Raw genomic sequence first — 17,748 nt, 5'->3', positions numbered from 1 at the left:
CTGACTTGTTTGTAGACTATGCAAACAAATAATAAGGGCTTCTGCAATAATATTATAATTTAAGACATACATATTTTGATATTTACATCTAGAATATCTGTTGTACGTGTCTACTGTATGGTAACATTACAGCAGTATATTAAAGTGATATGGTCAGTTCAAATTAATTCTGTATTTCCTCACATAAAAGTAACAACTCTTTCCAATAAGTTTCAAGCATATGAACTGCAAGAAGACAATACTAACTTTCTTTCCAATGACTTAAAATTTGTTTTGAGTGATGAAGCACATCCAACTGTTTATTTTGGAAAGACAAACATATTTTTAAATGGAATCCCAGTATTCTATTTTCAAATTTTAAGAGAACAGAAAGATGAAGTAGACCCAGAGCTTACTGTTTAAATAATTGAGGAATGCATTTACAGAAAAGGTATGCAAACAAACACTAAGGGCTTTTACAATAATATAATTTAAGACCAACAGAATTATTATGAAATATTTATATTGCTATAGAATCCAGAAGCCTCAGCCAGGTTCTGGCCCTATTGCGCTAAGTACTGTACAAACATGACTAACAAAGTATATATCAAATTGTAAGAAATGAAATACATTTCATTAATGCATTCGAAATAAATGTACAAAGAAAATCTGTTGAGGTTAAACGAAAATTTCTTATGCCTCTATCTTGCAAATCACTCTACAGGAGTTATTCAATGTAAGTGCAAGGATCCAACAGCTGGATCAGGACCTTTGGATGAGGCCTTTAAAACCTAAGTCCACTGACATCAAAAGAGAAACACCCCTTCATATCAATAGGCTTTAGATCAGGCTCTATATTAATTGTAGGATAAATATTTTGTGCAAACTCAAAAACATAACAGAAAATTATAGATTTGGAAATGTAGACATTTTGAATAAGACTTGCTGATGCACCTACTGCCATCAGAAAATCCCAGATATTGATACAAAGGAATAATGTAGAGAGGTATAATTAAATTACTATAGTTTAGCTTACCAGATTTCTTTTCTTGCTACTTCATCAAACAACAGAAGGCAAAGCAATGCTGCACTTTCAGTCAGAACAGCACAGTCATCTCGGAAAATCAAGGAAACTGAACAAAACAAGATAAATTTAAAACATTCTTCAATAAAAAACATTGGTAGTCAACAATACATACAAGTATCAGAGGGGTAGCCATTTTAGTCTGGATCTGTAAAAAGCGACAAAGAGTCCTGTTGGCACCTTATAGACTAACAGAAGTATTGGAGCATGAGCTTTCGTGGGTGAATACCCACTTCGTCAGACGCATGTCATATATACATACAAGAGCCCTTTTAACTTAACAGGAGTGCTAACTTCAACAGGAATAGATTCACGGCTTGAATCAGTAAGCCATTTTTTCTTAAAATGTTACGCTATCTGAAGCAGCCACAGATTGATCCTGTGTCAGTAGAGAGTTTGGCGTTTGTTTTTTTGGGGGAGGGAGGAGAGTTTGTAAATATGTAGTCACACTTCAGACATTTTCTTTCCATTTACAGTACATCAGACACTTCAAAGCCTTTTAAAGTCACCTCTCAATAACGTTAGCAGGATAGAAGGCTGCTGTGCTAATGACAGGCGTGTAACTGGATCAGCATATACAAGTTTTCGTAGAAGTGTAAGGCATGGCAACACAATACATTCCATGATCTGCAGGGGAGAAAAAAATATGGTAATGTAGATGCCTCCCTATATGCAGTACTATATAGTCAAGTACATGAGAAAATTCTTAATTTACAATTAGTAGACATTTATAATATTTATCCTCTCAAAAGACCAAAAGCACCAAGACCTAGAAAACTGTTAACCAAATCAGATTGAATCTGGAAATGAGTGCATCCTAACTGGCTGTAACAAGTTCAGTGGGAAATTTTTAATTATGCCCAGGTGTAAATAGATATTTTTCTGGACTTCTAACCTCACACCTCTCTTTCAATGTTCATTTCAAAGACCAAAATTAAAGTCCTGTCTATATTTGAAAGATTTCCAAATAGCTCTGATTAAATAAAGTATAAATAATATTTTATACTTTATGGCATTTTTCATCTGCAGATCTCAAAATTTAGTCACTGCTGTGCTGCACTCTGTTATCCCAAATTTACAGACAGGAAAACTGAAGAAGAGATAGGTGAGGTAACTTGCCCAAGTTGTCAGTGGACTAGCCAGAAACAGAACCAAGGCCTCATACAGAATGTAAAGAGCAGAATAAATATGGACAATTTGGCCAGTGAATATCAAGAACTAAAGCCAATATCTCTTTGAGATATTAGTATTTCAGAGACTATTCCATAACTTTGCTTTCCTTAGCTTCTATACTTGAGATCTGTTTGCATCACTATAACTAGAGGCGGCTTCTGAGGCTTTATTTAGATCTCTGCTCTTCCCAGTACTCCATTGGCAGCCTTCCCCAAAAAGATACTTACCGTACATATTTAAAAAATTATTGAAAAGTTTAAATTTCAATGTATGTTTTTTCAAACTAGTGCATTCAATTATCTTGATATTGTATGCAGTCAATATTTAAGTACAAAAAAAAAATTGAATGCACATAGGAATTAAACTATGGTCTCTCCACCATAAAGGGGTCCCTTCAGATCAGGGTAGAGAGATACCAGTGGGGAGCTTGCATAGATGTAGGTCATAACTGTTCTGTGGTTAGAAAACTTCACTCTCCAGGACTGTCAGTCTAGTCCAGGGGTAGGCAACCTATGGCACGGGTGCCGAAGGCGGCACGTGAGCTGATTTTCAGTGGCACTCACATACCCGGGTCCTGGCCACCGGTCCGGGGAGATCTGCATTTTAACTTAATTTAAAATGAAGCTTCTTAAATGTTTAAAAAACCTTATTTACTTTACATACAACAATAGTTTAGTTATATATATTATAGAAAGAGACCTTCTAAAAACATTAAAATGTATTATTGGCAAGCGAAGCCTTAAATTAGAGTAATAAATGAAGACTCGGCACACCACTTCTGAAAGGTTGCCGACCTCTAGTCAGTCACATTTCAAGAGCATTTTGTGAGTATCGGCAACTGACTTAACCTAGCAAATATTCCAGTCATGAATTTTAGCCAAGTTATTTAGTTATGATGGATATTCAGACTTTTTGTGATGTAGAAGTTTATTTAGGAAGATGAAGATAGGTACTTCCCCTTTCTATATCAAACTTCCTCTCCCACCTGTCCACTTTGAGCATACCATAGATAAACAAACAAAACCCAGCAGCCAAAACAGAGGTAACACGGTTAGTGATAGCTTACTGTGATTTCCAAATTTCCTGTACACACAAACAACCTTCCCTCCACTAAGATTAAAAGTAAAATTTTCAGAAGTGTTTAAGTGACTTAATATTGACTTAGACTTGACTTTTAATGTGACTTAGGTTCTTCATTAATTTAAGCACTAAATTTTTACCCTAGATTTACAACCAGTGCTATTTCTCAATCATGCCTATTAATGGGTTTATACTCTGATATTATAAAACATCAGTACTGTAGTGTTAACTATAGACAAATCTAGAAGTCATATGGATTTTTCTATCTTATTATTATGTATGTTAAACAAAAAGTTGCTATCATGCTAAACTAAAATTGGTAAAATAGAACTGTGGGAATTAAACCTCTTCTGCTTGTCTTTGTTGATTTATGGCAGCAATAGCTTTGAGTAGATCTCACATTCAAGCTATCAGAGTCTGGCTATAGAACTTCTTAATGTGACTGAGAAGATACCTTTTCCAGTGTCAATATTTAAAAACATTTCTTCATAAATTTAAATTAAAACTTCAGTAAAATTAACAAGTGTTGTGTTATCTTCTGACTCCTGAGGGAATTCTGCACCAAAAAATTAAAAATTCTGCAAAATGTGCCCATTCCCAGCTTCTGGCAAACAGAGGCTAGGGACATCATCCCTGCCCATCCTGGCCAATAGCCACTGATGGACCTATCCTCCATGAGTGTATCTAGTTCTTTTTAGAACCCGGTTATAGTCTTGGCCTTCACAACATCCTCTGGCAAGGTGTTCCACAGGTTGACTATGCGTTGTGTGAAAAAATACTTCCTTTTGTTTTAAACCTGCTGACTATTAATTTCATTTGGTGACCCTTAGTTCTTGTGTTATGAGAAGGAGTAACACTTCCTTATTTACTTTCTCCACATCAATCATGATTTTATAGATCTCTATCATATCTCCTCTTAGCTCTTTTCAAGCTGGAATGTCCCAGTCTTATTAATTGCTCCTCATACGGAAGCCGTTCCATACCCATAATTCTTTTTGTTGCTCTTTTCTGAACCTTTTCCAATTCATCTTTTTTGAGATGGGGCGACCACATCTGCACGCAGTTTTCAAGATGTGGGCATACCATGGATTTATAACGTGACCTTGAAGTCTATTAGAGCCAGTAGTCAAAGTTAATCCAAGAAAATAGCCTGTGAACAGCCTATTGCCCAAGATGTATTTGCATAAAGCACTCCATTACTTTGTTCATTATTTCAATCATGAAATTAAGTGCTTTCTGATAAATCACAAACACAAAAAGGCTATAGCATGTCTGATTGTTTGCTACAAACTTGTTCAATTCTATGGGTGACCTTGTCTGCTGAGATTTCCCTGGTGAATACTCTGTAAGACAGCAGTTTTATTTCTATCTGTATGTTCCTCAATAAACTTTGGATGTTTTACAATGCATATTATAGATTATGACCTGTTTGAGGCTGGACTTTAGGAGTCTAGGATGTAACCTTTAAAGACGTAATGTTTGTCTTTATGAACCCTTTAATATCACTTTTTAATCTTCAACAAGCGAGAGATTTGAGATTTTAATATTTTCATTAATGACTTGGATAGCGTACTGGGTACAGGATTATAAAATCTGCAGATGAGACCAAGTTGGGAGGGATTGCAAGCACTTTGGAGGATATGATTAGAATTAAAAACAACCTAACCAAATTAGAGAATTGGTCTGAAATCAACAAAATGAAATTCAATAAAGACTAGTGCAAATACTACACTTCAGAAGGAAAAAAAATATACAACTACAAAAATGGAGAATAAATAGCTAGGTGGTAGTACTGTTGAAAAGATCTGAGGGCTATAGTGAATCACAAATTGAATGAGAGTCAGCAATGTGATGCAGTTGTGAAAAAGGCTAACGTTCTAGGGTGCATCAAGAAGAGCACTGTTTGTAAGACACAGGAGTTAATTGTTTCACTCTACTAGGCACTAGTGAGTCCTCAGATAGAGTACTGAGTCCAGTTCTGGGTGTCACACTTCAGAAAAGATATGGATAAACTGAAGAGAGTCCAGAGAGCAACAAAAAACATAGCAAGTACAGTAACTCCTCACTTAACTTTTTCCCGGTTAACATTGTTTTGTTATTAGGTCGCTGACCTATTAGAGAACAAACTCCTTGCTAGTCCTGCAATGTTCCATTGTAAGCCCCCACCCCGCTCCCTGGCAGGAGCGCCTGGCGGGCAGAGCGGGACAAGCCCCCGCAGCCCAAACCCGCTACACCCCTGCCTCTACCAAGCTTCACAATCATCATTGGTGAGTACAGTATTAAATTGTTTGTTTAAAATTATTTAAAACTTATACTGTATATGTATCTAATGTCTTTTGTCTGTTGAATTTTTTTTTCCTGGAACCTAATTCCCCACCACACCCAATTTACATTAATTCTTATGGGGAAATTGGATTTGCTTAACATTGTTTCGCTTAAAGTTGTATTTTTCAAGAACATAACTAGGATGTTAAGTGAGGAGTTACTGTATTAGAAAACTTGACCTTTGAGAAAAGGTTAAAAAAACTGGACATGTTCAGTCTTGAGAAAAGATGACTGAAGGGGAACCTGATAAGTCTTCAGATATGTTAAAGGTTATTATAAAGAGGACCAAGATCAACTGTTCTTCATGTCCTCCATGTAGGATAAGACGCAATGGGCTAATGTGTAGCAAGGGAGATTTAGTTTAAGTATTAGGAAAAACTAACTAGAAGGGTAACTAAATTGAAGAACAGGATTCCAAGGCAGCTTGTGGAATCCACTGCTGGAGGTTTTTAAGAACAGACTGGACAAAAATTTGTCAGGAATGGTCTAGGCTTACTTGATCCTGCCTCACCAAAGAGGACTGGACTTGATGACCTCTTGTAGTCTCTCCCAGACCATTTCTATGTTTCTGTGTTAATGGGGATAGCGGATTCTTCCATCGCAATTTAGATAACTATACTAACTACATATATGGATTAAGTTAATAGGGAACCTACCATGAGCAAAAGCCAAGTGAATAAAGCAAAGATACAGGAAGATTACATACTTGTGTTCTTAGATGGCCATGTTATTAGTGGAATTAATATACTGAAAGACTGTGCTTAAAAAAAGTGGTAGATACCAAGTTCTACTGCTTTTACCACAACAACATTTATAAAAAAAACCTCATGGTAATATTTTTACCTTGCCATCCCGGTGTACACATTCAGTAAAGTAAACAAATAACTTATCTATCAGACCCAATTTTTTCACAACATCATGCATTTTGGTATCTGTAAGAGAAAAAAGTATTAGCAAAAGCCATTAGTTCCACATCAATTTTATATTTAACTTCCTGTGTGGGAGCACACACCATTTTAATGCTGGTGAGACGTACTAATTTTACATCACTGAATGCCAAAGCCCTCTATCCACCGAACAGGTACAGCACAGGCAATAGCAATGCAAGCCTCCTCGAAGCCTTGTCAACATTTCTTACACCTATTCTCAAGGGGTCACAAGGAAGTTTGGTTTACACACCCATTCAATACTTGTCCTCAAGAATGAGGCTGCCGATAACTATGCCAGTCACAATGATAGTTGTGGAGATACAGATGCCTGCCTATTAAGTGTAAGAGAGACCACAAACTCATTTTCTCTCAATACATAGTAGACATCAGAGAATGATTTTTACCATTATTCCTCAAGTGAAATCCTGTATCTCATTGCTAATCTCTTCCATATACTAGCCCCTGGAATTATTTTATTAAATACTCTGAATACAAGACCATTTGGATAAGAGAAGCCTCTACTATTCCAGTGATTGCTCATGTTTTCAAGTGTAACTTAATCAAATCAAGTTAAAGACTGACCTCACCCACTTGAAGAAAATACTGCAGTCTACAAAATAGACTGTCACTTTTTAGATTATGAAGTCTCAGCCAAGAATGACACTGAAAAAAAAACACCTACTCTTTGCTAAGGAGAATGGCCTCTTCCACACAAGCAGAAATAACTAGCATGGAAATGCAGGAATTTTGCAGTATCATTATCTCTAATAATCAAGAATAAATTAGGTGATAAAGTTCAAGGGAAAAAAAAAAAGGAAGGAAAAGACATGTTGATTGGGACAATCTAAAAAGCCCTATTTTAAAGACCAGTCACTAGGTTTACCTTAACTTTGCAGAATTATACTTGCCCGCTCACCCAGGCTGAGCCATTCTTTTTTTTCCCAGATGAGAGAATAAAATCTACATCCCTCATTCTCAAGCATAACAAGAGCAGGCGAGTAAATTTTGAACTTGGGCTATGAAATTTTCATGACAGTTTTGCAATATTGGTCTGGTAATATAAGGGTAAGTTATGTATTTAAAATTTGAAAATAGCATTCCAAGCAGAAAACCAGCTCACCAGCACATGAATCAATATTTCCAGAACACTTTACCTTGCATAATTATAGCTAGCTGCTCTGCTGCAGACTTTCTCAAAACTAGATCAATGGTGTCAGAAGTAAGAATACCATATAGTTTTTCCACTGTCTCTTCCTATTAAAACAAAACTATGTTTAGAAATACACATAATATACGTCTCTTAGTTAAACAGGAAAACTAGCCCTCTTATTCCCTCGAAGTGTAGGAAATATTAAAAAAAAGATATAAATAAATGTGACTAGGATCCATTCTAAAAATCCTTACAAGCAGCATATATATATTCACTCAGAATTGACCATGGTATGATTTACTGAGCTTCTAAAGCATTTCTTGGGGAACAAAAAATTAACGATTTCCAGAATGTAGCAATTGGAAAGAACAACATATCATGCCCATTGGTTTTTAAAGTATGCAAATGCAGAAATTTCAAAAAAGTCTTTATATTCAGACTCATTTTTCTTGTGTAATTAACAAGTGCAGTAATGTACATTATTATTATATGCATATATTCATGATTATGTGACGTAGTTACCTGCAGGGAACTAGGGTCAATAGCAGGGAACTAGGGCAAATAGTCCTATATCCTATGTTCACTAACTGCAAATGCTTGACATTTCATTGCAGTATAGTTGTAGCTAAATCCAAAAGACTACCTGTAAAATGGCTTGTGTTTAGGTCAGCTGTTAATTAAGTTCAACATATACAGATTGATTTAAAAAAAAAAAGATCTAAAATCTATGGCAAACCGAGTCTAGAGTCTTGGATTTTGTCTTATATTATAGATGAAGGATTTGCTTGTATGGTATGGAATTGTCTTGCACTTATCGTATCCTGGATTATAAGCATCTGTTATTTGGGGTTGAGGCTGCACAACATAAGCAGCTGGGATAGTAAACTGTTTTCAACAAGTTTCAACATACAGTAACATGACCAAAAAGGTACACATTTACCTGTTGGCCTCCCAGAAAGTGTGTGATATTCACCTATCTATATCTTCTGCAGCAGATATTGCACCTACCTAAGGGCCTGCTGTTTTTCCTCCTTCCCTTAACCTGCTTACTTGTCTTTCTATCCTTCCATTATTAGCTCTACCAAGCAGAGACTCCTTGAGTGTCTCAAAAGAAGCCAGCACATAGTGGGCGCTATTGTATATGATAATCATGCATTCTTCTATGCCAAAGTTACTTTCTACGGGAATTCCTTCCATGATTGTGAGACTAACTATGAGAACATGGATCTGTGGGATTTTGTTCAACCTGAAGCAAAAACAACACAGCTAAAGACAAGATAACAGTATGAAGAGACCTCTGATATTTGCTTTCATGTCAGCCTGTATTATTAAAAATTATAGTAGGAACTACCTACCACTATTACCAAAGGTTACGTAGTTGTTTCTCTGCTAATCCCATTTCAATTGTTCATATCTGCATCATAAAATTTTCATCTTTTGGCCTGAGATTTTCTAGACAGACTACCCAATATGAATATTTTTTGGAAACTGAGCAAAAAAGATTTCAGCTGTTTGAGTGAAAGGAAAGATTTTTTTAAAAGGTACACTTTTCCCATTACTAGAAAAGCCTTGTGATCTTTTGTTTCCCAGCAGCACAAGTGGCCAGAGGCAGAAACTTGACATTTGGCCTGGAAATATTTCACACTGAAAAGTGCCTTTGAGTGTTCTAGTAAAAGATAGTTTTGATTTAACAGAACTATGACCATTTGAAAAAATGTTCTACTCATGCACAATAGAATTTGAACAAGTGTGATAAGCTATTACAGTGTGCAGCTAAGTACATCCAGTTTGCATTTGTGGAGCTAACTTATCTGCACAGGGTAAAATCTAGTGAAGCTGAGTAGTAAGTGAATCCATGTCTCATTCACCACTGCACCTTGTGTCGGGGTGGTCTAGGTCCAGAGGCTCTCTGCTGGAGGTCTCACAGCCCTGTCTCACTGTGCCCCACAAAGGAGCAGAGAAGTACTCCAGGCAGCCTAGAGTGACAGAGGGGAAGCAGCCAATCAGAGGGGCTGCTGGAGGGCCGAGCAAAGGCCACAAGGGCCATATGAAAAGCAGCAGAGACAGAGCAGTCAGTTGCTGCCTGGAGCTGGAAGACAGAGGACTGGGTTCCTGGCTGACTGGAAGAGCAACAGGACTACGGACAGCTCAGCGCGGGCAGGGTTGAGACCAGGGAGGACTGCCGAAGAACGGAGAAGCTAATAAGGAGGTCCTGGCTGGCTGCAGGGACCAAGCAAGGACTGAGCCCAGAACCTAGCCAGGTCAAGCAGGGGTACCACGAGGGCCCTATTGGTCTAGTTAAGGTCTGAGCCTAGGGAGGGCTGCTGAAAAGGACACCTCAATGGAGGGTATTGCGATGGGCCCTGTTGGACTGTTACAGAGGCCAGTGTCTCCAGGGGAGAAGCAAAAGGTGGATGCCATCCCATTCCAAGGACTAAGAAATGGAAGGCTCACACTGGACCAGAAGGGGGCACTTGCGAGAGGCGATCCCATTACATATCTTATAACATAAAAGCTACTCTTAAAGTTTGTAGGGTAGAGGTTCTCTGGCAGACTTATTTATAAGGTGCAAGACAATTCAAGGGAAAAGATTACTGCAACCTGCAGAAGGTGAAATAATTGACATGCAGCAGCCTTCCCACACTTGTTAATAAGCAGTTCAAGAAGGACAGAATTACAAAAATATGTTAAAAGGACATTTTGGTCACCTTAAAAATTGACTCTTTTGTATCATCCAACTTCAGCTCAATAGGTCTTTCCACAATAAACAAGTTAGGAACACTGGAGAAAACACTACCATGCAAAAGAGGGCGCTTCAGGCTGGCCCCTTCTTCATTCATGAGATGGAATGTTAGATGTTTCAGTGCCACAGAACGGACTCTAAGGAAACAAAGTACTAAGGATCAAGATTCTTTTCAGTGGGGCATTTTAGCTCTTCAGATCTACATACAGAGTTAGAAAATGTCAGAAAAAACACACTGATAATGCTTAAGACTTACTTCTATTTATCATTTATCCACAACATTTCAAATCAGCCCTCACTGTAAATCAATTAAATCAGTCTTAACAGTTTAGATTAGACTTGCTAATATCACACATCAATCACATGCTGAAATTATTACAGGACATTACTACTCACAACTGCTTTTTTGAGAAGAGAAGTCGTAGAGCAGCCCTTAATCTAGTAGTTCTAGGGAGAATCCCTTCTCCTTTGTCAGAAGCTGTTTCGCTTAGACTGAGGATGCAGTTACCCAGTGTCTCTTCTGTGTCTGCATAACCCTAAAAATAATTAGACAAACTGGTGAATAGGTTTTTAAATAAGAAACAAGCATATCTACTTTTGACAAAAAACAAAATCATATGAATGGAAACTATGTTTTCTAGGTAAGATTATACTGAGTTGTACTAAGTACTTCATATGAAACAGTCTTGGAAGTGCACATAAAGCAAGCAGCTCATAAGTCTATGCTCCTTCCCCCTAAGTACATCTGGGGAAGGAATTCCCTCTCACACTTTCTAATTCAAGTTTAGACAATGATTACCTTTCCAGAACACACCAAAGTTGAATTCTTACAACCCAGTAATTTAAAAAATAGGATGCCTCCTATCTTAAGACAATAGAAGATGGACTATTTAGGCAACTATCACTTTGTTTCATTAAGTTAATCATTTTAATTCTGCAAAATAAAATGCTTCCACAAAAACCAGGTGTGACTGTAAGAGTTTCTCAATGCCCACTAGCAGAAGGCCAACCATATTGTAACTCAGATCAGGCCTGACATATTCACTATCCCCTCCACAAACACTGTTGTCATAGCGTGTATCTAAAAGGTATGCCATAAAGTATCATACATAAACTGGTGACAAGCTGGTCCCAAATATCATCGCTTGATGTATGTACAGTTTGTGTACAAAGATGTGTGCGCGCGCACGCACTGGAAATATGTTCTTAAAATGTGTTTTGGAGGTAGTGCGTAAATCCAATCTGCCTTAGACAAAGATATGTGGATTCACCTGTCTGGCTTGATTACAGGCAGAGGACAAGGAAAGAATATTTACATATAAGGTAAACAAAGCAATCAAGCTAACAAGCGGCAGCTTAGCAAGCACCTCAGAAATCTTTTGTGACTCTTGAGGTTGGAGACAATGGACTTTGGGTACTATAAGAGCAAAAAGACATTTTAGTTATCCATCACTTAGGGGACATAGGGTACAGTACCCTCTGAGCCTGCGAACATTGGATCCTCTAGCCTGGAGGGCTACAGCAGTGGTTTTTAACTTTTTTTTTTTTTTATTTGCTGGGAAAAAATTGTTTTAAAATAATTCTAGACATTTTGGGGGAGAGAATATATTCAAAGCACTCACAAAAGTGTTCATTTCCATGATAAAACAACCCACCATTAGTTATTTAACAAAAATCACTGCACCGTACGTTTACATAGCAAGTCACAAACAGGACATTATTTGCACTGAAGAGATTGTAATCTGAGGCCCCAGTGCTTGGATTAGGCTCCATGAAAGTGTCTATTCTTACACAGCTCACTGAAAGGATCAATGCCTAAAATAGAAAAAATATGGAATCACTGTTCAGGAAAAGGGAGATGTAGGAAGAAAAGTAGGCCCAGAAGTAAGAAATTTAAAGGAAAATGGGGGAAGACAGGTGACCGTGTGTGCTTAAAGGTTAGGCAAAAGGAAGGAATCAAGAAGAGTCAGACATAACATGAAGTACAAGCTTGTAGGAGTAGAAGCACGTAGTAGAAGGGAGATTTTAGCACCAGACACAGATATGAAGGATGGGATGGAGCAAGTAGGATACGGGAGAAAAGAGAAGGGCAAGAGTTCTTGTTGGATTGAACAGGGAGTAAAGATAAGCGGACACCTTTTGCTCTAAGAGCATGTCCACATTGCAGCAGGGATACAACCTATAGCTGGTGTAGACATACCCACACCAGTTGTACTCTAGCTAGTTTGCTAAAAACAGCAGTGAGGATGAGGCAGCACAGGCTGCACCAGCAAGTACATACATAGGGAGGTGTGGGGGTGAAGAAGGGGAAGCTTGGACACACCATGTTGAAGCCCGTGCTGCTGCATCATCACTGCTGGTTTTAGCAAGTTAGCTAGAGCACAGCTAGTGTGGGTACATCTACACAAGCGGCAAATCAAACCCACAGCTAGTGTAGACAAACCCTGACTTTAAAAGCAGGGCACAGAGATTGGCTGAAGGTCTCAGGACAGTAAGGGTCATTAATTATGTTTAATCAAGACAACAGAAGAGTTTCAAAAAGACAAGCTACCCTAATGGAGGACAGTCAATTCGTGCCAAAACATAGTAAGAATATTTAGGTCTGTATTGCACTAAGTTACATGAAATTTGAATAATCAGGGACCTCCCACGGATGTCCAAACTTAGTGACGCAAAAAACAAACAATGAGGGAAAATAAAGCAAAAGTGGTCAGATCCTTATTATTTTTACAATCTATGTTGTAGTAGCGCCAACAGACACCAATCTATATTGGAGTCCATTATACTAGATGCTACATAAACAGTAAAATACAGTTCCTCCCTCAAAAAGCTTGCAATCTCATTTGAGCAGTATGCCATAAGTGAATGTGTGTTCATCTACACTGGAATTTTCAGTCATGCTCTAACAAGTGTTGATAACTACATATTAACTAACACAATTGTAATTTCTACCATAGACACTTCATGAACATTTGTTTCAGGACATGAACATTTGTTCCCAGTTGTGTTCATTTTCAAATATAGTTGTGTTAGTTAATACATTGTCAATTAACTACAAAATTCAAGTCTAAATAAATCCTATGACAAGCAAAAGGAGGAAGGAGCATAAGGGAAACAAAAAGGATCATGTGGTTAGCTACTGCACAACTTTTTGGTCTCTAATCTGGATATCAAATCACTGACAAGAAAGACAGACACTTAGTATTTTTCCATTCTGAAAAATGAGAATGTTGTATAACTGTAATAAAAATTGTTGTATTTTCCTTTACGTTAAGATCTCTCAGGCAAAAAAAAGCAGACATAATAGAATAAAAAACAGAGACTAAAGCTCCATACTGTGGTATACGAGACCCTGATCCTAAAAAGATTTCCTAAGGGAAAGCTTCTTGGGTTTTTTCCATTTACAGTTTGGTGTTTTTTGTTTTGTTTTAGTGTTCCTCTGGTCTGGGAGGTTTGAAGGCAGAAAAACTTGTAAAAAATACTTTGAGATATATGTTAGAAATACATTAAAGTTTCAGTTTTCTTGAACCTGGAAGCAAGAATTTGGGTTGATGGGAAGAGTTGGGTTCTGATTGACACAGGGAAGAATGGTCTGCCATTTTGTCTTATCTCTACAGGCGTACCAGATTCTTCAGTTGCAATGAACTTCCCATATTTGCTTAGGATACATACAAAACTGTCCCCTATTCAACACCCATATATTTTGGCCTGCTCAAATGAATATTACTTGCTCATCTATTCCACCCTCTACCTTGTTGAATTTTCTTCTCCTTGTGTAACATGACAATGTTGCAGTATAAGTGTTCTTATGGTAAAGTAATCAACCTCAGCTCAAGATAAGCTGCAGGTACCTGTAAAATTGGAATGATGGGATAGAGGGCCTCAATAAACTTGTTCCAGGTCAGTGCTGTCATCATCAATCGCCCCTGCAGGAGATACAGCAGAATAGCCTTGGCAGCAGAGTTCACCTGTTCAACAACAAAGAATAAAATAACGTAAGAAAGAAAGAAGAAAGTGACTAGGTCACTTCGTTGATCCCACAGTATGAAATTAAGCTGTGCTTTCTAAAATAGGTTTTGAAGGAGAAAACACCTGTAATTAAATGTAATGCACTAGATTCTATTACTTGCTAGTTTAGTATTGTCTTCCACATTTGAGCTTAGATTGCAAAAGACCTTTACAGGAGACCACAGAGAGGGAACAAGCAAGGAGTTTCTTCTCCCTTACACAGTTCGTGCAAGGACTTGCAACCCTTAGTCTCTGAGCTCAGAGAGAATAATTCCCTCCATTCATCCCAAAAGGGCAAGAGGGGGAGGGGGTGAGACCATTGTTCATTCCACAGAGCAGGTTGGTTGCACCAAAGGTAGCAGGCTCAACCATTCCAAATGATGGTTCAAAATTGAGTCAACTTGTGCACATAGCCATGAGGGGAGGTATTGCTCTTCCTGAAACAACTCCTCTGCAACCAGTACATGTGGCAACACAACTCTGTACCACCTCCTATTTACACTAGTGGTTAAATGCCACAATTAGACTCTAAGTTTTAATGCACTTCATATTGTTTTCAAAGACTAATGAATCTTTCCAAGCACTGAAAGTATTATTCATTAAGAGAAATTAGTGACTATGAACTCAGACACCTATTGGCCTCTTTCTTACTTTCCTTCAGTCTCTGGCTTTATATAACAAGTTCTCTCTCCCTTCTTATTTGACTGTACTTCTCTGGAACATTTAATTCTCAATCTGCCGTGACATACAGTTTTTTCCCCAGAGTGGTTTAAAGCTATTTGCATGACCATTTGTCTTTCTTCAAGAAAACAGTCAAAATTACTTCTCATACACTACCAAAGATAGCAAGTTGTTTGTGTTTTTGAAACAAAGCAAGCTAAGGCTATGTCTGCCCTACAGACTTTTGATGGCATAACTACATCTGTCAGGGGTGTGATGAGTGTGATCGCTTATCAACATAGCTATGCAGGCAGAAGTCTTTAGTGCAGACAAAGCTAAACTGACAAAGCTGCATTTTTACTGGTACAGCTTGTTTTGTTTCTGTGGGGTGGTTTTACTATACATGCAACTTCCCCAGTAGGCATGTTTTGCTGGCACAGTTTATCAGTAATTCGACACCAGTAAAGTGTACACATGGCCTAAGACCCAGATAACACTTGCAACAATCACTAATAACTATATACGTTTCAAAGAGTTTAAGAGCTGAATGCTATTTTTGCTCTATGGCAACAAGGTTTATGTAGCAAAAGGTAGATGCCCACTCCCTCCAAACAACAACAAAAACATTTAACAGCCATAGTGGATAACCATAACTCACTAACTTATCCTTCACAGACTGAGGTTCAGCCTAGGAAATTCTTAGACTCTAAATGGGAATCCAGGGATCTTCTGTTAAGTCACCCTGATGTTAAGTGCTTGAAAGCTTAAGCTGAAACTTAAATAACGAAGTGCATCAATATACCCAAACCCAAAGTGTAAGTCCAGATCTTATCTAAATGTATATATTTTATTAGAAGGATGCTTAGCAAGAGTGTCAGAATGCTACTTGTTTAAAGGTAAAAAGAACAGCATCAAATCATGTGTGTGTGTGTGTTCCAAGTCCAATAATTTCCCCCCTTAGTTCAGCACAATTTAAATTATATTTCCAAAAGTAAAATTCAAATTGCCATGTGATTCTCATGTCATTATGCAAAATGATCTGAGTCATTTTTAAAGAAATATCTAAATAAGAGAAATCACAGAAAAGTAAAAAGCTTTGTTATCCGGCATGTTGGGGAAATGGGTGTGCAGGTTAGTCAAAAATTCAGATTAACAGAGAGTTATACTAATGAAGGGAGGGAGTTTGGGTGTGGGAGGGAGCTGGGGGTTGGTGAGTGAGATGAGGTGTGGGGTGCAGGCTCTGGGAGGGAGTTTGGGTGCAGGAAGGGGCTCAGTGCAGGGGATTGGGGCACGGGAGAGGTTTCAGGGTGTTGGATCCGGCTGGCACTCACCTCAGGTGGCTCCCTGGAAGCGGCAACATGTATCTGCTGCTCCAAAGCAGAGGCTCAGCCAGGCAGCTCTGCACACTGCCTTCGCCCAGAGGCGCCACCCCCGCAGCTCCCATTGGTGCGGTTCCTGGCCAATGGGAGCTGCAGAGCCAGTGCTCGGGGCAGGGCATTGGCAATGCACAGAGCCCTCATGGCTGTTTCTCTGCCTAGGAGCAGCAGGGATATGTCGCTGCTTCCGGGGAACCAAATGGAGCCAGGTAGGGAGCCTGCCAGACCCGTTCCAACCGGACTTTTAATGGATATCAAATTCCTGTTTCTAGAGATTTCTGGTTGGTAAAGCGCCGGATAACACAGCTTTTAGTACTTGCTCTTTTACAGTATTAGAAAACCCATGCACAAAATGTATATATTCCAACAAAATTTTACTTAAGCATCTTAAGGATATTAATCTTTGAAAGAATGCTTTTCAGCAAATTTGCAGCTAAAGAAAGCTGTTAAATGTTGCTTACATATAGCTTTAAGGGAATCCTTAACCATCGACAGACAACAGTACAAATCCAAATCTACTAGAAAGTAGGTACAACTACACTGATTTCAACTAAATTTCAATTTATTTCAATTAATTTACACCAATTCTAAATTAAATCGAGGGAATGAATATAAATTATGAACCCAATCCTTCAAACATTTATACATGAAGTTTAACATGGGTAGTCCCTTTTCTTTTAACAGAACTATTCACATACTTAAATTTAAGCAAACTTAAGAGTGTGAATCAGGACCTAAGATTATTTGCTATTAACGCAAATTCAAAGGGTACCCAAATTTTTAAAAAATATTGTCTTTATTCCTCAGAGGATATCCATTTACTACTTCACTAAACTTTATATGCGCTTCAAAGACTTTGTTAAGCTAGTACTTAGACTATTATTTTGCTAGTCAGGATAATAAGATTCAAAACAAAACAAAACAAAAAACATATTCCTCTTTACTGTATCTTCCCAATAAAATCAATGCATTAGAGAAGATTTTTATCTAGTGATATAAACCAGATTAATTTCATCTGTATGTTAATACATGTACAGGAAAGAATCCTTTGCACAGCTTTTCTGTATATACAGCTTTTCAGTATGCAAGAAACTAAGCAGTGAAATTAACAACTTTATTTCTCGGTTTATTATTACTTTCTCAGTAAAAAGTACTTTTAACTCTTTTGTTACAATTCCTGAAGAGAAGTTAAAATTATCTTTCCATCTCCCAAGACTGAAAACACCATTAACGATATTGAG

General features: G+C 37.8%; 1 protein-coding gene across 9 annotated transcripts in view; it reads right to left on the bottom strand.

Moving 5' to 3' along the window:
• The window catches only part of RTTN (rotatin), a 163,620-nt gene that overhangs the window by 106,435 nt on the left and 39,437 nt on the right, over positions 1-17,748 (bottom strand). For all 9 annotated transcript variants that reach the window (XR_005594099.1, XM_039524718.1, XM_039524716.1 and 6 more), the window contains 7 exons: positions 14,315-14,431; positions 10,860-10,999; positions 10,429-10,600; positions 7,725-7,824; positions 6,485-6,573; positions 1,573-1,690; positions 1,016-1,112 (listed from right to left, as the gene is read on the bottom strand). Coding sequence is in view for 8 of the 9 variants with exons in the window: in XM_039524718.1 (XP_039380652.1) it covers positions 1,016-1,112; positions 1,573-1,690; positions 6,485-6,573; positions 7,725-7,824; positions 10,429-10,600; positions 10,860-10,999; positions 14,315-14,431 (833 nt within the window). In the remaining variant the exon portion in view is untranslated. The remainder of the gene's footprint in view (positions 1-1,015; positions 1,113-1,572; positions 1,691-6,484; positions 6,574-7,724; positions 7,825-10,428; positions 10,601-10,859; positions 11,000-14,314; positions 14,432-17,748) is intronic.

Source organism: Mauremys reevesii, linkage group 2, assembly GCF_016161935.1.
Source record: "Mauremys reevesii isolate NIE-2019 linkage group 2, ASM1616193v1, whole genome shotgun sequence".
NCBI lineage: Eukaryota > Metazoa > Chordata > Testudines > Geoemydidae > Mauremys > Mauremys reevesii.
The sequence above is the reverse complement of the archived record's forward strand: the minus strand, read 5'-3'. Positions and strand labels throughout refer to the sequence as shown.